Source organism: Xiphophorus maculatus, chromosome 8 (genome assembly GCF_002775205.1).
Source record: "Xiphophorus maculatus strain JP 163 A chromosome 8, X_maculatus-5.0-male, whole genome shotgun sequence".
Classification (NCBI taxonomy): domain Eukaryota; kingdom Metazoa; phylum Chordata; class Actinopteri; order Cyprinodontiformes; family Poeciliidae; genus Xiphophorus; species Xiphophorus maculatus.
In genome coordinates this window covers 23,025,929-23,052,442 of record NC_036450.1, presented here as the reverse complement: position 1 = coordinate 23,052,442, position 26,514 = coordinate 23,025,929, and the positions used below count along the sequence as shown (strand labels likewise).

The 26,514-nt window shown below is 41.3% G+C and overlaps 2 protein-coding genes, 1 long non-coding RNA gene and 5 other non-coding genes across 8 annotated transcripts; 1 reads left to right on the top strand and 7 right to left on the bottom strand.

The window, feature by feature from the left end:
* Window positions 1-14: 14 nt before the first annotated feature.
* Window positions 15-1,934, bottom strand: LOC111609565. The gene is made up of 2 exons (XM_023338706.1): window positions 1,546-1,934; window positions 15-656 (listed from the first exon to the last, which is right to left on the bottom strand). The coding sequence occupies exons 1-2, from the start codon at window positions 1,675-1,677 to the stop codon at window positions 15-17; spliced, it is 774 nt and encodes a 257-aa protein (XP_023194474.1). The 5' UTR covers window positions 1,678-1,934.
* Window positions 1,935-4,920: 2,986 nt separating this feature from the next.
* LOC111609600 lies at window positions 4,921-5,111 on the bottom strand. The gene has a single exon (XR_002753208.1). It is a non-coding gene; the product is annotated as a U2 spliceosomal RNA (small nuclear RNA).
* Window positions 5,112-7,215: 2,104 nt separating this feature from the next.
* On the bottom strand, window positions 7,216-7,406 carry LOC111609599. The gene has a single exon (XR_002753207.1). It is a non-coding gene; the product is annotated as a U2 spliceosomal RNA (small nuclear RNA).
* Window positions 7,407-9,510: 2,104 nt separating this feature from the next.
* Window positions 9,511-9,701, bottom strand: LOC111609598. The gene has a single exon (XR_002753206.1). It is a non-coding gene; the product is annotated as a U2 spliceosomal RNA (small nuclear RNA).
* A 2,104-nt stretch (window positions 9,702-11,805) lies between these two features.
* Window positions 11,806-11,996, bottom strand: LOC111609597. The gene has a single exon (XR_002753205.1). It is a non-coding gene; the product is annotated as a U2 spliceosomal RNA (small nuclear RNA).
* Window positions 11,997-14,100: 2,104 nt separating this feature from the next.
* On the bottom strand, window positions 14,101-14,291 carry LOC111609616. The gene has a single exon (XR_002753221.1). It is a non-coding gene; the product is annotated as a U2 spliceosomal RNA (small nuclear RNA).
* A 1,817-nt stretch (window positions 14,292-16,108) lies between these two features.
* On the bottom strand, window positions 16,109-17,564 carry LOC111609562. The gene is made up of 3 exons (XM_023338703.1): window positions 16,944-17,564; window positions 16,530-16,698; window positions 16,109-16,394 (listed from the first exon to the last, which is right to left on the bottom strand). Exons 1-3 carry the CDS (start codon window positions 17,416-17,418, stop codon window positions 16,265-16,267), a joined length of 774 nt encoding a protein of 257 aa, XP_023194471.1. The 5' UTR covers window positions 17,419-17,564; the 3' UTR covers window positions 16,109-16,264.
* Window positions 17,565-22,817: 5,253 nt separating this feature from the next.
* Window positions 22,818-24,078, top strand: LOC111609561. The gene is made up of 4 exons (XR_002753182.1): window positions 22,818-22,900; window positions 23,322-23,424; window positions 23,505-23,665; window positions 23,848-24,078. It is a non-coding gene; the product is annotated as an uncharacterized LOC111609561 (long non-coding RNA).
* The last annotated feature ends 2,436 nt before the right edge of the window (window positions 24,079-26,514 follow it).

The following is a 26,514-nucleotide window of genomic DNA, read 5'->3' as shown; positions in this document are numbered from 1 at the left end:
GAGGGGATCCCGCCCTAAAGCTCCTTCCCTCCTGCCTCACCCGGAGAGCCAGGCCGCCGCTGCTTGGACCTCTGCTCGTGGAGCGCCGGCTCCTTCGTCCACGGAGGCGCAGGCAATTCTTCTTGGTGGCTGTGTCCTTGGCGCGCCACCTGCAGCCCTTGATGTTCCTCTTTTGCTGCTGCCATCCGGATCACAGCCACGGGGGGCATCTGCCTGCGCCTGCTCACCAGCAAGTTTCTGGAGGTCCAAGTGGCGTCTTTGATGGTGGCTGGGGTGAGCCACATCTCAGCGAAGTCTTTTTTAGTCATTTTCTGCTGGCTCACCCCGTACAGCACTAACTGTGCATGGAGGACCTCCCTTGCTGGCAAGTGTGGGAATTGCAAGGAGCCGGCCTTCGCCCACAGGTCCACAGCAGTGCTGCACTCCCACAGCAGGGGCCTCACCGACTCCGGCGCGCCACAACCGGGTCGGGGGCAGATGGACATTGCAGACATGCCGCGGGAGTGCATAACGGCTCTGACCGGCAGGATCCCATGAGCCACCATCCATGACAGGTCCTGGAGTCTGTTTGGAAGGACGGGATGGCTCACGTTGCGCCAAACGGTGGAGGCGTCTCCATACAGGAGGCCGCGCACTGGAGTCACTGGTTCCCGGTCCTGCACAACAGGGACAATAAAACGATTAGTTAAAATCTTGTTCTCCTCTCCTTCCAGTCCAAAATGTTCTAAAAATTTCCGAATAAAAGCATATATAAGAGAAAGGTTAAAACCTACTGGGGTTCTAAAATCTCTTATTTTTAATTTTCTGTATCTTTTTCTGTCTAAAAAGTCATACCTGTCTTGTTTGTCATTAAAGCCATAAATATTTAAGAGGTTAAAATCCTGTCCGTTAAAAGTCAGATTTGCTAAAAGTGCTCGTCCCTCTCTCACCACGGTGCTCCCCTCCACCAAGATGTGCGGGTTGTTTATTAAAATGGCCACGCCGTCATTTTTATTTTCGTTGGAGCCGCTCCATATAGACGGCCGTGGCCACAAGTCCTGCCACCAGGTGTAAGTCTTTAAAAACGGGAGTGAACATTCTTGTAGTAAAAACACATCTGACTGTACGGAGGTTAAAAAGGATAAAACACTCTGGGCTCTAACTCGCGACTTCACACTTCTAACATTGATGGTTGAGAAGGTGAGAGTCATGAGTATGATGGCTAAAATCAAGTACGACATTTTAAAGGATTAAAGACAAGATAAGACTAATTTAAACCCATGTTAAAAAACGGGCGGTCATTAAAACAAGGCGGGTTCAGAGACTGTCCTGTGAACAGAGCTCTTCCTTCCCACATGGTGGTGCAGGTCGGGTTGGAGCTCCATTCCCCCTTCGGGCTCTCGGTGTCGGCCGTCTTTCTAAAGCCGGTACCTTGTTTGGGTCCTTCGGGGTTGATTGGTGAGCAAAGTCTAGGAACGAGACCTCATTGGATGAGCCAGTGAGGAAGGCTTTGGATTCCTCTCCGAAAGAACCGAAGAGTTCCTCCAGCCTTCCTCTCTTCCCTACCTTGGGGGTAAGGTCGGGAGGTGACTCAGATGCCGGCCTCTTAGCCAGCTGGGCGTCGGGGAGGGGGGCATCATCGCTGCTGTCCGTCTGTTCTTCCTCAGAATCCGAGCTAGCTCCGCCTTCGGTTAGCATCTCCCCCCCCTCACTGGATGTTTCGGTCTGGGGGGGGGGCTTCCTTCCCCTCCCCGCTTCCCGCCCTCTCCTCCTCTCCTCCAATCAGAGGACCTGGCGGGAGATTTGAATTTTCCGACCCAGCTGCTTCCACTTGCTCATTAGCCGTTTCCGTTAACGTCTCTTTTCCTTTTTTCAGTTTATTTGCAAACGACTTTGGACAGTCTCTGAACAAATGATCCTGTCCACCACACAAATTACATTTCCGCCCGTTCGTACATTCATCAAACGTGTGTCCCACTTCTCGACATTTACCACAGAAAACTTTCTCACAAGTTTCGGCCAGATGACCATGCTCGCCGCACTTCCGACACAGTTTGGGTTGGCCTTGATAGTGAATGTAGCCTCTGTTCTCCCCCAGGACTATCATTGAGGGGAGATGCTTCAGGCCCTGGAAGCCTTGGGGGTCTTCCCACTGTTTAATGGGGACCAGCCAAGCACAGTTCCAGATGCCGTCCACATCCCGCACCTTCATAGCCTGGCCTCTCACAGTGCAGTATCTACCCAGCCACATACAGATGTCTTCAGCACTGACAGTCTCATTGAACATCCTGACAATCACCGTTTTCAGGGAGTTGTCAGTCAGTTTCTCGACGTCAAAAGCTGAAAACTGGGTCTTAGCATTTTCAAACCGTGTCCAAAACTCCTTAAGAAGTGCGGCAGAGCAAAAACTTACGTCATATCCTTTGTTGAAAGGCAGGGTAAGGATACAATTCAGGTCATCTGGCCGAAACTTCAGCACCTGTTGGATTAGTTTTCTGGAAAAGTCCAATCTTGTTACTCTATTTTCTTCTTCTCTTTCCTTAAATAAAAATCGAACACTGTGGTGCCTCCGCATGCCGGCATGGCTAGCTGCCATGGTGGAGGCACCACCAGTTAAAGGTTTAAAACCTTTACTAAAACCAATAAATAGTTAAAAACCACCAATAAATACAAATAAAAGGTAAAATATATTTTCCACTACTTAGTGGTCAATATCTCACCCGGGGACTAAATTTACTGAACCTCAAAATCAGTGGCAACAGCCAAGTCACAAAGACTACCGCTATCACCACCCAAAGGAGGGAACCGCTGTCTTAGCCAAAAGGCCGAGAAGCAATACCACATAACTGGGGAGGAAACCATATAAATCTGATCCACCCCATTCCGACTCACAGTTTAGAAATTTTAAAATTTTATCACTCACAAAACAAGTAGCGTGAATAGAAATTGTTGTTTGTAAATCACTGATGTTGGTTTGGAGTGGAAAATAAAGATGAATGAGCCAAATCAAACTAAAAGCTTGCGTGAAAAAGAAACCGATTTGCTTTGTTTCTGGTCACATGACATGCTTATAGCCAATAGAAAGCCTGAAGGCTGAAAGTCGTTTTTTTTTGGTTCTAGCACTAGGAGTACTAGGGTTTTCGACCTCTCCCCAGACTTACTGAAACAGAGCCAAAAGACCCTGAGTCCAAACTGACGACTCTGATGGCTCAAATTAGCATCCCTTCGTCAATTGTAAATGTGGCCGTTGACCGTCAGGCCAGAAGGTAGGAGTGTGAATAGTCCATGTTGGGGGTGGGTATCTATGATACCAACAGGAGATCAGATCTCCTGTCTAGTTTTGAAGCATGCATGAAGTGTTTTTGGAGAGATGTGACCTTTTGCAGCTGATCCATGATGTTGTGCTGCATTATCCAGGTCATTTTGCCAAATGTACATAGAGTTTGCAAAACATACATTCTGTTTCAAGAAATATGCAAAGGTTTTTCTAAAAGAAATTAGTAATGTTTTTCTTTTAAATAAAGCTAAGTGGGTTTAAAATGACAGTTTAGAAATAAACTAACCAAATTAATTGTGTTGATCCACCTCAAAAAAATCATGCAAAAAGTGTAAGCAAAAGAAATCTGGGAGACTTTGCACATGCAAATTTGCATGCAGCCTTTTGTGCTGTGGAGGATAAATAGGTGACTGCTTCACACTATTTAGTTCACAAGAACTAATGGCATTTATTTCAGTCATGATCTTGCGGGGGGTGACCAAGGTTCCATCACTATGTGACAGCTGGTCAGCAAACCTGGCAAACATGATTGACATGGCAGCACTGAATGCACATGTGCTTTATCAGGCATGCATTGGGGTGCAGGAGAGACGGGTGGACTTCCTGGTTGAGCTTGCAAAAGAGTTGGGTAACTCTCATGTGAGTGAGAAGAAGGCACACAAGGAGAAACTGCTTCGGCAACAACCTTCCACACCCAGCTCAGGCAAAAGGGCGAAATGTCAGGTCAACCATCGATGCAGGATGCGTGTCCTGAGGCCGAAACACCATCAGTGACCCCTCACACCCCCACCATGGACTGTTCTCCCTGCTGCCCTCTGGAAAGAGGTTCCGGAGCATCCGGTGCAGGTCCACCTGGTTCCGAAACAGCTTTTTCCCACTTGCCATCAGACTGCTGAACTCTTAACTGGACTGCACTCAAACACTGGTCTCCACTTTATACCTTGCACATGTACAGAGCTAAATAACTTCTATTTTACTGTCAGTCCTGCACTTTATATTTTATATTTAGATTTATATTCATATTTTATACTGTATTTTCTTTTACTCACAACATTGGAACCTCACAACATTGTCCTGAGCCGTATGCAACAAAATTTTGTTCTGTATACACCCTGTGCATGCAAAATGACAACAAAGTCAGTCTAAGTCGAAGTCGAAGTCTAAGGAACAATTGTGCAACTATGAGATGCGTTGAGGCCATTACCAGGGTACTTATAAAGTAATGGCCTTATTTACAGAACAAAAGCACCTGCTAGATAAAATCCTTCAGGTCAGTCGGCCCATCTCTGGACTCCAAAGGTAGAAAGGCCATTTGGCATTTCTCTAGTACTCCCAATGGCCTCAATTTGAAAGTGCTAGGACAAAAAAGTGGGTAACGAGAAAGAGGGAAGACATGCGGGAAAGGTCATCAGGCCGGGATTCAAACCTGGCAGCGTCGAGGACTAAGGCCTCCTTACGTTGGTTGTGCTTGACCCCTGCGCCACCACAGCACCTCCATGTGCATTTATTTTAACGGGAAACATTGTTCTACTACATAGAAACTAAGATGGACTTAAGCTGGCAGCAAAAAAAAGTTGTAGTTTTTAAATCCAAAACTTCATAAGGGCCAGGGTAAACCTGCAAATTCACTTGCAGCATTTGTTTATTTTCATTTAACATTAAAGGGGGGGTGCACCGTTCCTGGAGGTACTGCAATACCAGGTCGATGCGTGGAGTGGACGGAGCAAGCCCCTATTCCATCTCCCTGTTCCAAAAATCAATTTAATATATGGTCCCCGGGTAGGGGACGTATCAGATATTAAACTGATAAGAACAGATACTACACTTGATCTTAGCCAAAAGGCCGAGAAGCGATACCACATAACTGGGGAGGAAACCATATAAATCTGATCCACCCCATTCCGACTCACAGTTTAGAAACTTTAAAATTTTATCACTCACAAAACAAGTAGCGTGAATAGAAATTGTTGTTTGTAAATCACTGATGTTGGTTTGGAGTGGAAAATAAAGATGAATGAGCCAAATCAAACTAAAAGCTTGCGTGAAAAAGAAACCGATTTGCTTTGTTTCTGGTCACATGACATGCTTATAGCCAATAGAAAGCCTGAAGGCTGAAAGTCGTTTTTTTTTGGTTCTAGCACTAGGAGTACTAGGGTTTTCGACCTCTCCCCAGACTTACTGAAACAGAGCCAAAAGACCCTGAGTCCAAACTGACGACTCTGATGGCTCAAATTAGCATCCCTTCGTCAATTGTAAATGTGGCCGTTGACCGTCAGGCCAGAAGGTAGGAGTGTGAATAGTCCATGTTGGGGGTGGGTATCTATGATACCAACAGGAGATCAGATCTCCTGTCTAGTTTTGAAGCATGCATGAAGTGTTTTTGGAGAGATGTGACCTTTTGCAGCTGATCCATGATGTTGTGCTGCATTATCCAGGTCATTTTGCCAAATGTACATAGAGTTTGCAAAACATACATTCTGTTTCAAGAAATATGCAAAGGTTTTTCTAAAAGAAATTAGTAATGTTTTTCTTTTAAATAAAGCTAAGTGGGTTTAAAATGACAGTTTAGAAATAAACTAACCAAATTAATTGTGTTGATCCACCTCAAAAAAATCATGCAAAAAGTGTAAGCAAAAGAAATCTGGGAGACTTTGCACATGCAAATTTGCATGCAGCCTTTTGTGCTGTGGAGGATAAATAGGTGACTGCTTCACACTATTTAGTTCACAAGAACTAATGGCATTTATTTCAGTCATGATCTTGCGGGGGGTGACCAAGGTTCCATCACTATGTGACAGCTGGTCAGCAAACCTGGCAAACATGATTGACATGGCAGCACTGAATGCACATGTGCTTTATCAGGCATGCATTGGGGTGCAGGAGAGACGGGTGGACTTCCTGGTTGAGCTTGCAAAAGAGTTGGGTAACTCTCATGTGAGTGAGAAGAAGGCACACAAGGAGAAACTGCTTCGGCAACAACCTTCCACACCCAGCTCAGGCAAAAGGGCGAAATGTCAGGTCAACCATCGATGCAGGATGCGTGTCCTGAGGCCGAAACACCATCAGTGACCCCTCACACCCCCACCATGGACTGTTCTCCCTGCTGCCCTCTGGAAAGAGGTTCCGGAGCATCCGGTGCAGGTCCACCTGGTTCCGAAACAGCTTTTTCCCACTTGCCATCAGACTGCTGAACTCTTAACTGGACTGCACTCAAACACTGGTCTCCACTTTATACCTTGCACATGTACAGAGCTAAATAACTTCTATTTTACTGTCAGTCCTGCACTTTATATTTTATATTTAGATTTATATTCATATTTTATACTGTATTTTCTTTTACTCACAACATTGGAACCTCACAACATTGTCCTGAGCCGTATGCAACAAAATTTTGTTCTGTATACACCCTGTGCATGCAAAATGACAACAAAGTCAGTCTAAGTCGAAGTCGAAGTCTAAGGAACAATTGTGCAACTATGAGATGCGTTGAGGCCATTACCAGGGTACTTATAAAGTAATGGCCTTATTTACAGAACAAAAGCACCTGCTAGATAAAATCCTTCAGGTCAGTCGGCCCATCTCTGGACTCCAAAGGTAGAAAGGCCATTTGGCATTTCTCTAGTACTCCCAATGGCCTCAATTTGAAAGTGCTAGGACAAAAAAGTGGGTAACGAGAAAGAGGGAAGACATGCGGGAAAGGTCATCAGGCCGGGATTCAAACCTGGCAGCGTCGAGGACTAAGGCCTCCTTACGTTGGTTGTGCTTGACCCCTGCGCCACCACAGCACCTCCATGTGCATTTATTTTAACGGGAAACATTGTTCTACTACATAGAAACTAAGATGGACTTAAGCTGGCAGCAAAAAAAAGTTGTAGTTTTTAAATCCAAAACTTCATAAGGGCCAGGGTAAACCTGCAAATTCACTTGCAGCATTTGTTTATTTTCATTTAACATTAAAGGGGGGGTGCACCGTTCCTGGAGGTACTGCAATACCAGGTCGATGCGTGGAGTGGACGGAGCAAGCCCCTATTCCATCTCCCTGTTCCAAAAATCAATTTAATATATGGTCCCCGGGTAGGGGACGTATCAGATATTAAACTGATAAGAACAGATACTACACTTGATCTTAGCCAAAAGGCCGAGAAGCGATACCACATAACTGGGGAGGAAACCATATAAATCTGATCCACCCCATTCCGACTCACAGTTTAGAAACTTTAAAATTTTATCACTCACAAAACAAGTAGCGTGAATAGAAATTGTTGTTTGTAAATCACTGATGTTGGTTTGGAGTGGAAAATAAAGATGAATGAGCCAAATCAAACTAAAAGCTTGCGTGAAAAAGAAACCGATTTGCTTTGTTTCTGGTCACATGACATGCTTATAGCCAATAGAAAGCCTGAAGGCTGAAAGTCGTTTTTTTTTGGTTCTAGCACTAGGAGTACTAGGGTTTTCGACCTCTCCCCAGACTTACTGAAACAGAGCCAAAAGACCCTGAGTCCAAACTGACGACTCTGATGGCTCAAATTAGCATCCCTTCGTCAATTGTAAATGTGGCCGTTGACCGTCAGGCCAGAAGGTAGGAGTGTGAATAGTCCATGTTGGGGGTGGGTATCTATGATACCAACAGGAGATCAGATCTCCTGTCTAGTTTTGAAGCATGCATGAAGTGTTTTTGGAGAGATGTGACCTTTTGCAGCTGATCCATGATGTTGTGCTGCATTATCCAGGTCATTTTGCCAAATGTACATAGAGTTTGCAAAACATACATTCTGTTTCAAGAAATATGCAAAGGTTTTTCTAAAAGAAATTAGTAATGTTTTTCTTTTAAATAAAGCTAAGTGGGTTTAAAATGACAGTTTAGAAATAAACTAACCAAATTAATTGTGTTGATCCACCTCAAAAAAATCATGCAAAAAGTGTAAGCAAAAGAAATCTGGGAGACTTTGCACATGCAAATTTGCATGCAGCCTTTTGTGCTGTGGAGGATAAATAGGTGACTGCTTCACACTATTTAGTTCACAAGAACTAATGGCATTTATTTCAGTCATGATCTTGCGGGGGGTGACCAAGGTTCCATCACTATGTGACAGCTGGTCAGCAAACCTGGCAAACATGATTGACATGGCAGCACTGAATGCACATGTGCTTTATCAGGCATGCATTGGGGTGCAGGAGAGACGGGTGGACTTCCTGGTTGAGCTTGCAAAAGAGTTGGGTAACTCTCATGTGAGTGAGAAGAAGGCACACAAGGAGAAACTGCTTCGGCAACAACCTTCCACACCCAGCTCAGGCAAAAGGGCGAAATGTCAGGTCAACCATCGATGCAGGATGCGTGTCCTGAGGCCGAAACACCATCAGTGACCCCTCACACCCCCACCATGGACTGTTCTCCCTGCTGCCCTCTGGAAAGAGGTTCCGGAGCATCCGGTGCAGGTCCACCTGGTTCCGAAACAGCTTTTTCCCACTTGCCATCAGACTGCTGAACTCTTAACTGGACTGCACTCAAACACTGGTCTCCACTTTATACCTTGCACATGTACAGAGCTAAATAACTTCTATTTTACTGTCAGTCCTGCACTTTATATTTTATATTTAGATTTATATTCATATTTTATACTGTATTTTCTTTTACTCACAACATTGGAACCTCACAACATTGTCCTGAGCCGTATGCAACAAAATTTTGTTCTGTATACACCCTGTGCATGCAAAATGACAACAAAGTCAGTCTAAGTCGAAGTCGAAGTCTAAGGAACAATTGTGCAACTATGAGATGCGTTGAGGCCATTACCAGGGTACTTATAAAGTAATGGCCTTATTTACAGAACAAAAGCACCTGCTAGATAAAATCCTTCAGGTCAGTCGGCCCATCTCTGGACTCCAAAGGTAGAAAGGCCATTTGGCATTTCTCTAGTACTCCCAATGGCCTCAATTTGAAAGTGCTAGGACAAAAAAGTGGGTAACGAGAAAGAGGGAAGACATGCGGGAAAGGTCATCAGGCCGGGATTCAAACCTGGCAGCGTCGAGGACTAAGGCCTCCTTACGTTGGTTGTGCTTGACCCCTGCGCCACCACAGCACCTCCATGTGCATTTATTTTAACGGGAAACATTGTTCTACTACATAGAAACTAAGATGGACTTAAGCTGGCAGCAAAAAAAAGTTGTAGTTTTTAAATCCAAAACTTCATAAGGGCCAGGGTAAACCTGCAAATTCACTTGCAGCATTTGTTTATTTTCATTTAACATTAAAGGGGGGGTGCACCGTTCCTGGAGGTACTGCAATACCAGGTCGATGCGTGGAGTGGACGGAGCAAGCCCCTATTCCATCTCCCTGTTCCAAAAATCAATTTAATATATGGTCCCCGGGTAGGGGACGTATCAGATATTAAACTGATAAGAACAGATACTACACTTGATCTTAGCCAAAAGGCCGAGAAGCGATACCACATAACTGGGGAGGAAACCATATAAATCTGATCCACCCCATTCCGACTCACAGTTTAGAAACTTTAAAATTTTATCACTCACAAAACAAGTAGCGTGAATAGAAATTGTTGTTTGTAAATCACTGATGTTGGTTTGGAGTGGAAAATAAAGATGAATGAGCCAAATCAAACTAAAAGCTTGCGTGAAAAAGAAACCGATTTGCTTTGTTTCTGGTCACATGACATGCTTATAGCCAATAGAAAGCCTGAAGGCTGAAAGTCGTTTTTTTTTGGTTCTAGCACTAGGAGTACTAGGGTTTTCGACCTCTCCCCAGACTTACTGAAACAGAGCCAAAAGACCCTGAGTCCAAACTGACGACTCTGATGGCTCAAATTAGCATCCCTTCGTCAATTGTAAATGTGGCCGTTGACCGTCAGGCCAGAAGGTAGGAGTGTGAATAGTCCATGTTGGGGGTGGGTATCTATGATACCAACAGGAGATCAGATCTCCTGTCTAGTTTTGAAGCATGCATGAAGTGTTTTTGGAGAGATGTGACCTTTTGCAGCTGATCCATGATGTTGTGCTGCATTATCCAGGTCATTTTGCCAAATGTACATAGAGTTTGCAAAACATACATTCTGTTTCAAGAAATATGCAAAGGTTTTTCTAAAAGAAATTAGTAATGTTTTTCTTTTAAATAAAGCTAAGTGGGTTTAAAATGACAGTTTAGAAATAAACTAACCAAATTAATTGTGTTGATCCACCTCAAAAAAATCATGCAAAAAGTGTAAGCAAAAGAAATCTGGGAGACTTTGCACATGCAAATTTGCATGCAGCCTTTTGTGCTGTGGAGGATAAATAGGTGACTGCTTCACACTATTTAGTTCACAAGAACTAATGGCATTTATTTCAGTCATGATCTTGCGGGGGGTGACCAAGGTTCCATCACTATGTGACAGCTGGTCAGCAAACCTGGCAAACATGATTGACATGGCAGCACTGAATGCACATGTGCTTTATCAGGCATGCATTGGGGTGCAGGAGAGACGGGTGGACTTCCTGGTTGAGCTTGCAAAAGAGTTGGGTAACTCTCATGTGAGTGAGAAGAAGGCACACAAGGAGAAACTGCTTCGGCAACAACCTTCCACACCCAGCTCAGGCAAAAGGGCGAAATGTCAGGTCAACCATCGATGCAGGATGCGTGTCCTGAGGCCGAAACACCATCAGTGACCCCTCACACCCCCACCATGGACTGTTCTCCCTGCTGCCCTCTGGAAAGAGGTTCCGGAGCATCCGGTGCAGGTCCACCTGGTTCCGAAACAGCTTTTTCCCACTTGCCATCAGACTGCTGAACTCTTAACTGGACTGCACTCAAACACTGGTCTCCACTTTATACCTTGCACATGTACAGAGCTAAATAACTTCTATTTTACTGTCAGTCCTGCACTTTATATTTTATATTTAGATTTATATTCATATTTTATACTGTATTTTCTTTTACTCACAACATTGGAACCTCACAACATTGTCCTGAGCCGTATGCAACAAAATTTTGTTCTGTATACACCCTGTGCATGCAAAATGACAACAAAGTCAGTCTAAGTCGAAGTCGAAGTCTAAGGAACAATTGTGCAACTATGAGATGCGTTGAGGCCATTACCAGGGTACTTATAAAGTAATGGCCTTATTTACAGAACAAAAGCACCTGCTAGATAAAATCCTTCAGGTCAGTCGGCCCATCTCTGGACTCCAAAGGTAGAAAGGCCATTTGGCATTTCTCTAGTACTCCCAATGGCCTCAATTTGAAAGTGCTAGGACAAAAAAGTGGGTAACAAGAAAGAGGGAAGACATGCGGGAAAGGTCATCAGGCCGGGATTCAAACCTGGCAGCGTCGAGGACTAAGGCCTCCTTACGTTGGTTGTGCTTGACCCCTGCGCCACCACAGCACCTCCATGTGCATTTATTTTAACGGGAAACCTTGTTCTACTACATAGAAACTAAGATGGACTTAAGCTGGCAGCAAAAAAAAGTTGTAGTTTTTAAATCCAAAACTTCATAAGGGCCAGGGTAAACCTGCAAATTCACTTGCAGCATTTGGTTATTTTCATTTAACATTAAAGGGGGGGTGCACCGTTCCTGGAGGTACTGCAATACCAGGTCGATGCGTGGAGTGGACGGAGCAAGCCCCTATTCCATCTCCCTGTTCCAAAAATCAATTTAATATATGGTCCCCGGGTAGGGGACGTATCAGATATTAAACTGATAAGAACAGATACTACACTTGATCTTAGCCAAAAGGCCGAGAAGCGATACCACATAACTGGGGAGGAAACCATATAAATCTGATCCACCCCATTCCGACTCACAGTTTAGAAACTTTAAAATTTTATCACTCACAAAACAAGTAGCGTGAATAGAAATTGTTGTTTGTAAATCACTGATGTTGGTTTGGAGTGGAAAATAAAGATGAATGAGCCAAATCAAACTAAAAGCTTGCGTGAAAAAGAAACCGATTTGCTTTGTTTCTGGTCACATGACATGCTTATAGCCAATAGAAAGCCTGAAGGCTGAAAGTCGTTTTTTTTTGGTTCTAGCACTAGGAGTACTAGGGTTTTCGACCTCTCCCCAGACTTACTGAAACAGAGCCAAAAGACCCTGAGTCCAAACTGACGACTCTGATGGCTCAAATTAGCATCCCTTCGTCAATTGTAAATGTGGCCGTTGACCGTCAGGCCAGAAGGTAGGAGTGTGAATAGTCCATGTTGGGGGTGGGTATCTATGATACCAACAGGAGATCAGATCTCCTGTCTAGTTTTGAAGCATGCATGAAGTGTTTTTGGAGAGATGTGACCTTTTGCAGCTGATCCATGATGTTGTGCTGCATTATCCAGGTCATTTTGCCAAATGTACATAGAGTTTGCAAAACATACATTCTGTTTCAAGAAATATGCAAAGGTTTTTCTAAAAGAAATTAGTAATGTTTTTCTTTTAAATAAAGCTAAGTGGGTTTAAAATGACAGTTTAGAAATAAACTAACCAAATTAATTGTGTTGATCCACCTCAAAAAAATCATGCAAAAAGTGTAAGCAAAAGAAATCTGGGAGACTTTGCACATGCAAATTTGCATGCAGCCTTTTGTGCTGTGGAGGATAAATAGGTGACTGCTTCACACTATTTAGTTCACAAGAACTAATGGCATTTATTTCAGTCATGATCTTGCGGGGGGTGACCAAGGTTCCATCACTATGTGACAGCTGGTCAGCAAACCTGGCAAACATGATTGACATGGCAGCACTGAATGCACATGTGCTTTATCAGGCATGCATTGGGGTGCAGGAGAGACGGGTGGACTTCCTGGTTGAGCTTGCAAAAGAGTTGGGTAACTCTCATGTGAGTGAGAAGAAGGCACACAAGGAGAAACTGCTTCGGCAACAACCTTCCACACCCAGCTCAGGCAAAAGGGCGAAATGTCAGGTCAACCATCGATGCAGGATGCGTGTCCTGAGGCCGAAACACCATCAGTGACCCCTCACACCCCCACCATGGACTGTTCTCCCTGCTGCCCTCTGGAAAGAGGTTCCGGAGCATCCGGTGCAGGTCCACCTGGTTCCGAAACAGCTTTTTCCCACTTGCCATCAGACTGCTGAACTCTTAACTGGACTGCACTCAAACACTGGTCTCCACTTTATACCTTGCACATGTACAGAGCTAAATAACTTCTATTTTACTGTCAGTCCTGCACTTTATATTTTATATTTAGATTTATATTCATATTTTATACTGTATTTTCTTTTACTCACAACATTGGAACCTCACAACATTGTCCTGAGCCGTATGCAACAAAATTTTGTTCTGTATACACCCTGTGCATGCAAAATGACAACAAAGTCAGTCTAAGTCGAAGTCGAAGTCTAAGGAACAATTGTGCAACTATGAGATGCGTTGAGGCCATTACCAGGGTACTTATAAAGTAATGGCCTTATTTACAGAACAAAAGCACCTGCTAGATAAAATCCTTCAGGTCAGTCGGCCCATCTCTGGACTCCAAAGGTAGAAAGGCCATTTGGCATTTCTCTAGTACTCCCAATGGCCTCAATTTGAAAGTGCTAGGACAAAAAAGTGGGTAACAAGAAAGAGGGAAGACATGCGGGAAAGGTCATCAGGCCGGGATTCAAACCTGGCAGCGTCGAGGACTAAGGCCTCCTTACGTTGGTTGTGCTTGACCCCTGCGCCACCACAGCACCTCCATGTGCATTTATTTTAACGGGAAACCTTGTTCTACTACATAGAAACTAAGATGGACTTAAGCTGGCAGCAAAAAAAAGTTGTAGTTTTTAAATCCAAAACTTCATAAGGGCCAGGGTAAACCTGCAAATTCACTTGCAGCATTTGTTTATTTTCATTTAACATTAAAGGGGGGGTGCACCGTTCCTGGAGGTACTGCAATACCAGGTCGATGCGTGGAGTGGACGGAGCAAGCCCCTATTCCATCTCCCTGTTCCAAAAATCAATTTAATATATGGTCCCCGGGTAGGGGACGTATCAGATATTAAACTGATAAGAACAGATACTACACTTGATCTTAGCCAAAAGGCCGAGAAGCGATACCACATAACTGGGGAGGAAACCATATAAATCTGATCCACCCCATTCCGACTCACGGTTTAGAAACTTTAAAATTTTATCACTCACAAAACAAGTAGCGTGAATAGAAATTGTTGTTTGTAAATCACTGATGTTGGTTTGGAGTGGAAAATAAAGATGAATGAGCCAAATCAAACTAAAAGCTTGCGTGAAAAAGAAACCAATTTGCTTTGTTTCTGGTCACATGACATGCTTATAGCCAATAGAATGCCTGAAGGCTGAAAGTCGTTTAAAGTAAAGCACTCTCCTTACAAAGATGTTTAAACAGTAGCATAGCTGTTATACCAAATGGCTGCTATTCAAGCCATTGGATTTACATTTGAATACATTGAATACAGCTGTATGGTTGAAATTAATGAAGCCTTTCACGGTTTGTGGCTCTACATAATGAGCTTACAGCGGTCTCTAGTGGAGAGTGAGAGCCTGTTCAGCACAAACTAAACATTGAGTTTTCTTGAGTAAGTTTACACATAAAATGATACAAGATAATATTCTTGCTACTTTTAATTTATTGTTTAGGGGCACAGTCAGGCCTTCAGATACACACATACAAATACAATTATTTAAAAAAATGAAATATTCATGAAAGGAAGTGGAACTTTTGGGCATCACAGTTGATGCAGGTGCTCATGCGCCATACTTTAGGGCGACAGTTTCAAAGGTAGTTAAAATTAAACTTAAAGGGAAAAAAAGGCTGTTTTGTTCGTTTCAAAAAGATCTTCTGGACTGCTCTGTTGTGTGTAGTGGATTTTCCCTTGCTTATGTTTTATATGCACTGTAAAAAAAATTCTGTTGTTTTTACAAAAAAAAACTGGCAGCTGTGGTTGCCAGAATAATTCTGTAGAAAACACAGTGAACATGTAAACTGTTTTACTGACCAAACAGTAATTACAACAGTGTTAAATTGTGAAATGAACAGATTTTCCCATAGTTTTGCACAAATTTTTACTGTGATTTGAAAAGGGTTATTTTTGTAATAAAACAGTTTTAGCATGTAATTTTAACCAACTTTTTCTGATGAATTATCATAATAATGCTGTTATTTTACACTTTTTTTCCAGTAAGATTTACCCAGTTTTTGTTTGTTGTACAAAAAAACTTCATTTAGTCCTACTGATAAAATACCTTTAACAGATTAAAACTGTTAAAATGTCAGTTTCAAACATTTTATTAATACTTTCTGAAAAACAGAAATTTGCTCTAAATTTTTTTCTTTTTACTAATAATTATATTTTTAAATATCTATAAGCATCAAATTCCAACAAACATTTCCCACTTAAAGGAAACTTTAAAACACAAGGAAGCCCAATATAAATTGTATCTATGATAATCTTAAAAAAATAAACATACACTTACATGCCTTTGAAATATTTATTTTCTCATTTGTCTTTTCTGAACATCATGAAGCACATGAAGCAAATGCACCTGCTGAATAGATATAAATTTCTCCAACCTTTTTAACTTTATCAGAAACAGTATGAGAACCAACTTACACCCCCTTTTTTGGAGGGGGGGCTTGAAGATTATAACATACAATACATTTCTATTTCCAGTATACATTTTAATAATAATGTTTGTTTGCTTCAAAAGTTTTTCTTTTTTAGAAACAATTCTATTTTCAAATATCTATAAACATCAAATTTCAACAAACATTTAAACACAAGGAAGCCCAATATAAACTGTATCTATAATGATAATTCAAAATTTTTTTTTAGAAACAAATAAACATTTTAATTGAAAACATATTTTCAATGAAATTCTCATTTGTGCTTTCTGACATTGAGCAAAATTCAGCCACTGAACAAATATAAATATGTCTTTTCAACTTTTTTAACTTCAGCAGACACGGTGTGAGATGCAACATACATTTACAAATCTATTCAGCTCTGTTAAGATTAAACACTGTCTTGATAACTCACTGACTTTAGTCCTTTCTCAAACATCACGCCACTCATGATCCGAAAGTTCCTGGATCAAGGTGAGTACACGGGGGTTCACACGCAGTCTGGGTTTACGGGTTTCTTCCACCTTACTGCCCTTGTCTGGGTTGATTGAGAAGAAACACCTTAAGATAAAAAGGACAAACAGAAAACTACATCAAAATGTGCTTCACAAAGAAATAAACATTTTATTCAAGATATAAAAGTTGTCAAAAGTCAAATTTAACTCCCTACAATTAAAAACAAAAAAAACCTCATACCTCTGCAGAAACTCCAGTGTAGACGCCAGCCCCGATGGATAATGTATGTTAAAACAATAATAGCTCCCAAACATCATGCAGAGGGCAGAAATAAAACAGGAGATGTTGTTGTTTCCAATCTGTTGATCCACACTCAGCATGAATCGTTTAGCATGGAAGCAGGATTGACCTAAGGAGAAAAAACAAATAAATTTAGACTCCTGATACAACAAAACAATGACACTTATATGAAAAATAACAAATTAAGTAAAAAGTACAAAAAAAATATTAGTATAGTAAAAGCATAAGAAAATAATTGAAAAAACAACAACAACAACAAAAACAATATTAAACAAAATGCCAGATGGACAAAAGGGCAAAGAAAGGGGACAAGACAACAAGTCAAAGAAACTGGAAAAACAAAAATGAACTCACCACACACAATGATAGTGGGAGTCAAGGAGACATTCTCCATCTGTACTTCTTCAGCTAGGCATGTGTCCTCCACACAGAAGAACATTGCTTCTTCATTTTCATTGAAGTAGCAGAGAAGTAGGAGCATCAGCTCTTTAACATCTTCAGAGTAACCGTCCAGTTCTCCCCTTAACATCTTCAACTTTGTCTGAGCCTGGAAAAACCTTTTGTTTTTGTTCACACAAACAGTGTTCATGTAGTTCAGCAGTCTTTTTCCCTTCATATCCATGTTCCTCATGAAGGTTTCCTTCAATCCAAGTCCAGTAAGTTCCTTGTAGTGTACAGCCATCCCAATGTCATGAAATAAAACAGGCCAGGCTTCCAAGACATCTTGAATGCTTTTCCCCTGGTTAATATCTTTGCGCTGTGAGTAGAAAGTTGTCCTCAGTAATTGTTTCATCTCCTCAGGATTGGCCTCCTTCTGCAGAGACATCATCTTGAGCTTGTCCTTCTTCTGTTGCTGACTTTCAGCAGTTTCTCCAAGAGGAAGGAATTTTACATTCCAGTTGATACACCCATAGGTGTCCTGAATTGCAGCTCTCTGTTCCTGAGGAATTTCATCTGTGTCAGAGTTTTCAGAGCAGCGCTTTCGCTTTCTTACTTTAGGCATTGTAGATCGCTTCACGTTGTCAATTCGATATTGAAGTTGTTTGACGAGTGAATGATAGCCAGGGCCAATGACATCTCCATCGATAACGTCTTGTAGAGATTTTGGATATTTTGCCACCATCTTCTTTGCAACCTCTGTAGAACTCCTTTTACCCAAGTAAGAACTTTTTTGCATCATTTCAGACACCACAATCCTGACCATCTCCTTCCTCATTTTTGGGCTTGGCCGTTTACCTCTCTCTAATGCCTGCATCAGTTCTTCTGAGAACTTTTCCCATGGTATCTCAAAGGTGTCCACCCAGTCTGCTGCAGATGTCTGGTTGCTGCTGGAGGAGTTTGATGACACACTTAGCAGGGACAAAGACTGCTGTGATGGAGGAGTATCTGGTGATGCATTACTTGAGGAACTGCTGGTTTCAGGGGTCCGGCCTTCAAAAACACAAAAAAACAAATAAGTTATCAGAACTGAATATGAATATCAGTGTTTAATGGTTGATTTTTGCTTTTCTACAATTTTACTTACATCTGAATTTCCAAGCAGCAAGTGCCTTTCTGGCTTGAATTGGTCTTAATGCTGACAGCAAGTCTTCCTCAACAATGAACTGGAAGTCATCATACGTTTCTACTCCAATTGACTGTAAAGTCTCCTCGAGAATGTCTTTTGAAGCGTCTGCAAGATCGGGCAACACTTCACTGATAGCGCTGCGTAAAAATGTTTGCTCAGCCATTTCTGGAATAAAATCAGACAAAGTAATGGTAAAAAAACAAGATCACCGTAATATAACATGTATTCAACTATGTACAAATTAAAGAGACTCATACTTAGTGTCAAACAAAATATCGTGCCTGATTCACACTTTTTAGTCATGTACATCCTTAAATTTTTAGTCAAACTTCTCTCCCTGTTTTTTCTTTATTATTTTTGTACACATCAACATATCTGTTTTAAGTGGACTTTCCATCATGGTATATAAAGACATTTTTATTTTGAAAACACACTGTGTTTCAGAGGAACAACTTGTTGTCCATTTACCTGATAAGAGGTCAAAGGGTAAAAGTCAACCAAGTCATTTATGTTAATACACAAAGTGCTTGAAGTCTGTTTTGTCACTGAATACAGATGGTAATCAGGATGATAGACAGCTGTTTGTACATCCATAACACAATACACATCTGTTTCATTTTGAATCAGAATTAAAACCAGCACTCCAAACTCCATATACTCATCATTCTTTGAAACCAAGAAATGCCCTTTTTTATACACTGTTCCCTTATATTGGATCTCTGTGGAAATACTTGTGTCTTTTTCAGAAAATCCCAGGTATTTTACTGCATGTTTTATTTCATCACTGTAGAGGCTTGAGTAAAAAACACAACTGTCCTTGACCAGCAGCAGCTGATTGCATCTAGGGCCAGCTGAGATGTAAGCCTGAAACATCTGGTGTCTTTCTGATAGTGTCAAGCATATGTTTTTAAAATTTTTTAAATGCCTTGCACATCTTTTAAAGTAGACATGTTTACTCTCAAAACGCATTGTCCACAACCTAATCAAAGGTCCAAATTTCAAAATTAGGGCTGGATAGTGCCGCAAGAAATGATGTTTTGGTTTAAGTGAAGTTTCAGGAAATAAAGATTTTCTTGATTCCAAATATTCTTGGATTATTATTTCGAGAAAGGCAACCTGTGGCAAAGAAATTTTTTGTGCACAAATCAAATCCACAATGTCTTTGAGCTGGAGAGTTGTCTGCCAAACATCATCTTGTGGATTTTGTATCTTGTCACCAATAATCACTGGCAACAATCTCAGCAAGTTCCAGTTTTGAACAGCTTGACCTGAAAGCCTGATTGCCTCAGAGTTGACAGGGCATGGCTTTGTGAGAGCATCTGATCCTTTGTACTTGAATTGCTTGATTCTACGGTTGAACTGGGAATATGTAAACCATTTCTTTGTTTTAACGAAATATTTCAAGTATAGTGCAAGATCATAGGATACGACACCCTCAAATAAGTCATGGCCTAAGCAAGGTGGAAGACCAGGTTGGCAAACATGAAAAGACTTTAGTGAGTTGAAGTCAGAGTTTACCTTGACACCTTTGATGTCTTGATTGCTTCCAATCTCTCGATGATGGACAGCCAAGTTGTAAGCTTCAGGGGTACGCTGTGGACCACAAGCATTTGGATCATTAAGAAAGTCTTTCCTTGTGATTTCACAGTACCTACAAAAGTACTGAGAAGTACTAAAGTTTTCAGTAAACCCACCAATGCTGTGTGATCCTAAATTGTCACCAGCAATACAGAACAGTGCCCCTTTGACTGTTTCTTCACCTGCAATAATGCCATGTTCCTCTAAATCTCTCAAATCCATGAGAAGTGCAGAGCAAACCTTTGCAGTTCCAAACTGTTTTAAATCGTTCTCGGAACACAATGAAACTAGAGACATGTGATCAGTGCTTGACCGCACATGAGCAGGTAAGTTAGCCACAGATAGATAAATAGCGACAACTTTGTGTTTCTTCTTTGCTGAACCAAGGGGGTTAACAATTTCAAAGGCATCTTGGTAGAGAATAAGCTTCAGGCACCCAGGATTTTCAATGAAGAACTGGTTGCACTTGAAGTTTTGGCCATCACTTATGTCACAGAAAACATCCGGGTGTGAGTCATTGGACTGTTCCAACACTGAATTCTTCCATAAATCTGATTCTAAAAGTGCACTTAGTGTCTGTTTAATGGGTATGTAGTAAGAAAATCTCTGGGTCATGTTTTCATCACTTCCTAAAGATATTTGCTTTGGTTCTGTGTATTTGAACATTTTTTTAAAAGTCTGAGTTCTTGAATATGTTGTTCTCAGTGGCCCATGATGACAAACAGAAAATAAATCTGAATCTCTTACACAATCACAGATTTTAGCAACAGCATCATCTGCAAGACACATGTCATCTTTTAAAAGTGACTTTACTTTAGTCAAAGTGTAATCCATTCCCAGCTCATGCACATTTTGCATCTCTTCAACGATGTTCTGTATTGTGGAAGCTGGAAGAAGCAGCTGTCCTTGAAGTTTCAGGTAGAAAAGAGACAAGTTTCTGAGATAATCCTTGTTGAAATTTGGGGATAATTCGTGACTTTCATTAGTCAGAGCATCATTAAAGCTCTCAGAAGGCCCATCGTTTTCTGACAGACTAACGATCTTATTTGTAGTTTCCTTGTACAAAACATCAATGTTATCCACAGAAAAATCTCTATGTTTACGGGACATATGAGCTGTGAATGATGATTTGACGTTGAAAACTTTTTTGCAGGCTTTTACTGGACATGCTACAGGCCGCCCCTCCATTATATGCTCCTTTAAATGAGCAACAACTTCTTTCACAGTTTGGCTTCGGTGCCCACACAATGAAATGGTGCATTTCAATTTAGCAACAATGGCTTTGGCTGATTCGGGTTGTGAAGCCACGTTGTGAACTCGGTAAAAATGAGTTTTAAACGCTGCATATGTACAAAATGTCCGCTTACATTCTGTGCTGAGGCATTTGAATACACAACTGGGCTCGTTTCTGTGCACTCTGCAATGCAACACATAGCCCCTCAATGATTCTAGTGTTTTACAGCAAAACGTGCATGTAATCATGTTTAAACAATTTCAACCTACCCAACAAGTTACACGTGTTGCAGGTGTAACAAAAAATGATTCGACTGCATATTGTTCCGAGAAGCAATATGACGCATTAAAAACAAAAGTTTATCTCCCCAGAAACACAAATTACCGTGCCTTTTACGTTTGAAGAAAATAAAGCTTAACTTACATTTGCTGAAAGCTGACGAGGTCCAAACAGAGTTCTTTTCTTTGTCGAGGTTTGAGCACAATTCAGCTTCTTCTGAGATGAGAACCGTTGAACGAACTTGTTCAAAACAGCTTTCAGGCGCCAGGTAAGCGGACCAATCAGAGAGCAGAACAGACCGCGCTGTCCAGCGAATGGGAGAAGTTGAGCACAAAGCGGTGATATCTGTCTTTCTTGCAGTAGCCGAACTTTGAGCTTATAATGGCAACGGTGAAGGTAAAAAATCCAGTGTTAGCAAAAAAAATAAATAAAAATAAAATACATGTACCAATAAGCAAGTACATGACTTCCTTGTTGATTCAGGTGTTTCCTCCACGTTAGTCGTGAAATATGAAGAAATGATCCAATCAAAATTGACAAAGAATAAGTAAATGAATTAAAGAGGAAATGACTATCTAAAGAAGTGGGAAAACACAAGTGAATATAAATAGATAACTAGTAAACAAAATTGGAAGTAAACAATGTGGAATCATAATTACGTAATTCCACATTAATTTCCAAATCTATTAATTTATTCATTTATTTCATTGTCCATCCATCCATCCATCTTCTACTTATCTGGAGTTGGGTCACAGGGGCAACAGCTTAAACAGGGAAGCCCAAACTTACTTCTCCCTAGCAAAAAAAATGGTAAGCTAGCTTCCAATTCATTTGGATTTAATAATCACAGAATGTAAATGTTAGTTTTTCACTGCTGAAATGTAAAAATGTTGTGAAGGATACAACTTTTTCCATTAAACATACAAAATGTGTGTTTTCCGCAACAAAATACAGTATTATTTGCAATTTTCTATTTTAAAATTTACAATAATTTTTGGTTCTACATTATACAACATCATACTGTTAAATGAACAAAATATCATTGTGTTTTTCTTTACAAAATTTTTCTGTCATGATTTCACAGATTTTTACTGTTTATTTTACAGACTTTTTTTACAGTGTGGTATGCAAATGCTTGAAGTTCTCAGTGGTTCCTTTGTGTTTCCTAGCATCCCGCCACGTTCTTGACTTCCCTCAGTATGTCTGTCCCAACAAGGAGGTTCAATCGGCGAGCACAGAGGCAGACAAGAAACTATCTGAATTTGACGTGGAGATTAGCATGAGGGAAGACGTGTTCAAGCGTATGATGGCCTTGCAGGTACATGTTGTTACTAGAAAATACAACAAAACATCTCATGGATCATCAATTGGGATACTGCCTCCCCTTTTTTTACTTCTGATTAATCCTTGGATGGAAAATAATTGTTTCATATAGTCAGTGATGTCTAGTGCTACTGAACGTTTTTTTTTGTTTTTTTGTTTTCTTTTTCTTTTAGAATGGCCTCAAATCCACCAATAAGATGTTTTGCGTGATGTGTGTTTTGGCAGAAAAAGTTTCAAGACAATCTTTCAACTGAAGAAAAGAGATTCTTAGACAGACTGGTTACACTGGGCCAGAGGAAAGGACTGCATCTGTCTAAAGAGATACAGCAGGTAATCTCACAGATACTAATGATGAACATTTATTCTAACATTTATTGTACCACAGCACTAATTGTAGGACAATTTAAGGTATGATTGATGAAACTCTGTGCATTATTCTGGACAAGCTATTGGTTATTTTTATGGAAGTGCAGTCAGTGGGAAGTTGGTGCTTCCTCCTGGATGCTGAGAATAAGGAGATTAGGTTAAGAGCTTTGTACTGCACTGCCTTCATAAATTGGGTTCCTCGACATTCGGTCTCAGATCTAAATATACTACAAAAGGTTTTCTTATACTTTGCCTTGTTTGGTGTATGTTATGCTATCTCCTTTGTTTTTTCTGTGAGAGATTGTCTTCAAATAGTCTGTAGTTATGTTTTCATTGATTGTCTCAAATTTTGGTATAAAAAATTTCTTTCTTGAATTTTCCTTAGGAAGTAAAAAAAACCTCCAAGCTTATCAGTGACCTCTCCATAGAATTCAACAGGAATCTGAATGAGGACAGTACATTTCTTGTTTTTTCCGAGCATGAACTGGGTAAAAGCCTGCTTGCATTAATCAGTGCCTCATGCGAAGAAGCGCAAGACATTCATTCTCACTTTGTTCACCTGGCGAAGGAGGCCTCGCTGAAATCTATCTCAATGGTCTGGAGAGGACAGCAGAGGGGAAGTACAAGGTGACGCTGGAATATCCCCACTACCACCCCCTGATGAAGAGGTGCCACAATCCTGAGACCCGGAGGAAGATGGAAACAGCTTTCCACAGCAGGTGTAAACAGGTGAGTAATTCCACTTGCCAACAACCCCATTCTCTTCCTTAAAAAGATAATTCAGGATGTCTGTTCAAACACCATGAATAGCTTTAAACTTTCGAATCTTAATTGTTCTTTGTTAGATTAGTCGTTTCTGACAACATGATTCAGGTGTTTTTATGTTTTTTTTGCTTTCTACTTTCCCCCAGGTGAACACGGCGATTCTTGAACAGCTAATCCAACTAAAGGCAAAGGTGGCAGACTTACTCGGTTACAGCAGCCATGCAAACTATGTGCTGGAGATTAACATGGCTAAACACGCAGGCAATGTGTCCGGCTTCATAGGTACGAGCCTTCTGATACCTCGACCTCACACAAGTACATATGCCGTAATTTATGTGGCATGTAGGCTGCCAAGAGCGTGCCACAGTACATGTCTTACAGTTGTGTTACTTGTGTTAGAAATCGAAATGTGTGTGTGTGTAACATGTATTTAAAACCTTGTGGGGACCATTTTCTGGACACATTGAGACGTTGTGGGGACCCACAGCTCCTTGTGGTCCCCACAAGGGGAATTGCTGTTTTGGGGTTAGGGGTTAGGTTTAGGACTAAGGTGTGAATTGAGTTTTGGTTAGATATGTAATGGTTAGGTTTAGGGGTCAGAGGTGGTTTAGTGTCACAATCACGTCCCCCTGAATTGGTGCATTGACCAAAACAGTTTGGTGTAGGGAGTCAAAGGCAAGGCACCGGTCAATGCATGTCATTCTAAAGCAGGGGTCACTAACCTTTATGAGACTGGGAGCTACTTCACAGGTACAGAGTAACACGAAGGGCTACTTGTTTGATACATACATAAATTTTCTTGGCTCAGCCTTTATAACAATAATACATATACATATATATATAATTACATGCGGTCTAATCATATTAATGTTAGGGACCCCTAACATTATCAGTGTTAGGGGTAACTACTCAGTGAGTAGTTACTGATAACTACTCACATAGTTATCAGTAAGGGCAGCTATGGTTAATTGCTTTTATGTGACCAGAAGTTCTTAGTTCAGAGTTTAAAGTTTGATTCCCTTTGGAGCTTTTCTGTGTGATTCTAAATTGCCTACAAGTGACTGAGAGTTTGGATTATTCCAGTAGCACCTGCAGCTGCACGGCTGTATGAGTACCTTGACATATTCCTTTGCATAAAAAAGAAAAGAATAGTTATTGTATGTTTCATTATCTAATCCTCTTTACTATTAACAAAATTGTGGAGAAAAAAAATCTGCATCAAAGCATCTTGTACGTAGCGCAAAAGGCTAAATCTTATTGGTCACTCAGTTTACTTTTGTTAATTTGGTGCTTTTTCTGTGAGCTAAAAATGAATGAGCTCTTCCCGTTGTTCTCAGGGAAGAACGTGCCTGAGCTTTTTACCATGCAGGGTTCTGCCAGACTAGAGCCCACAAAAAAAAAGACCTCCTGGAGGGGGAAAAAAACAACCATAAACACTGACCACAGAGCAACAAGCAAGAAGTAACCAAGCACAAGGCGCTCACCAGGACTGTTCTCACCCTCTTTCCCACTGCATGAAGCCAGGCAGCCATTTTGAACGAAAGCGCGCCACGTTGAACGAAAACAATCAATGAGCAATGCGCATGCTCTGCGTGCTCTTTCGTTCTTGTGTTTTATTTATTTGCTAATTAAATAAATATTAATGTATATAAATAAATAAAATAACAATAGTATGTGTACGCTGAGCATTACAAGAGCAAAGAACGGCTCTCAGTGAGGCTCCAGTCCTTTCTTCTTAGTAAAGAGACGTTCAGGAGACTCGGATCGTTCGTGAATGTCTCGTCACTATATTGCTGACTTTTGGACACCATGTTGTCCCACATATGCGACACGTTAGTTAACACCTCTGCACAACAATTCAGCAATGAGTGACATTTTTTTTACATCGTAAATGCTTATGTGTCTCTGTACAGCTAGCTTTGCCAACATCACGTTAACGGAGCTTACCTTTCTTTGAGCTTCTTTTCTAAGTGACGAAACAAGTTAAATCTGGTCCCCACCGTCTGTGAAAGCGAAGCGCTGCTGAATTAGCCGTCGGATTTCTTATGATTTATGCTGCGCAATTCTATTACTGACGATTAGACAAACTTCTGCTGTTCAAAGAAACCCACTGCGCATGTCTTGCAGCGGCGTGCGAGTGAAAGGTGCGGAGGGGGTAACAGAAACAGGTAATGGAGCTTTGGAACTGACGTCACTGCGTGTGACGTTTACGTCGCTGGGCGCCATCTTGTATGACCACATACCAAAACAAACTTTTTCCGGCGTTTTCATTGTGCTACCGTCCGCAGTGAAGTTGTTTCAAGTTGGATATTGAATATTCGCGCTCCGCGGAGTAAGGAGCGTTTAGCTCAAGGTTGATCCGATTTATGAACGCTAATTCCGGCCAGCTGTTCTCTACCGCTCCCTCCTCAAGCGCTCGGAGGTTTACATTGGGACCGTAAATTTCCGAACCAAACACTCCTGTAAATAAATGACTTGTGACCAACTGATACAAAAAAAAAGCGGTAATTCATGCTATTACACGAGGCACACTATCCTCTATTAAAATTTTAAGTGACAGACTGGCGACCTGTCCAGGGTGTATTCCGCAGCTCGTCAGGAACGTTAGCTGGACATAGGGACCAGCACCTCCCGACCCCACTAGGATGGATAAATCATTTTAATATTAAATTATGTTTTCTTTTATAGCTTCCAAATCGTGTGCCCCACTAACTCAAAATCAGTGTGAAATTATTCTACTAGACTGTATAGATCAGTGGTCCCCAAACTACGGCCCGCGGGCCAGATGCGGCCCGCCTCCACATTTGCTCCGG

Coding starts and splice junctions, on each gene's coding strand:
- LOC111609565 (XM_023338706.1), bottom strand. CDS start 1,677: ATGCTAACCGAAGGCGGAGCTAGCTCGGATTCTGAGGAAGAACAGACG. Junction 657..1,545: donor CTCCCGACCTTACCCCCAAG/GTAGGGAAGAGA, acceptor CCTGTTGTGCAG/GACCGGGAACCAGTGACTCC.
- LOC111609562 (XM_023338703.1), bottom strand. CDS start 17,418: ATGATGTCTCTGCAGAAGGAGGCCAATCCTGAGGAGATGAAACAATTA. Junction 16,699..16,943: donor TCCCACTATCATTGTGTGTG/GTGAGTTCATTT, acceptor TTTTCTCCTTAG/GTCAATCCTGCTTCCATGCT. Junction 16,395..16,529: donor ACACTGGAGTTTCTGCAGAG/GTATGAGGTTTT, acceptor TTTTATCTTAAG/GTGTTTCTTCTCAATCAACC.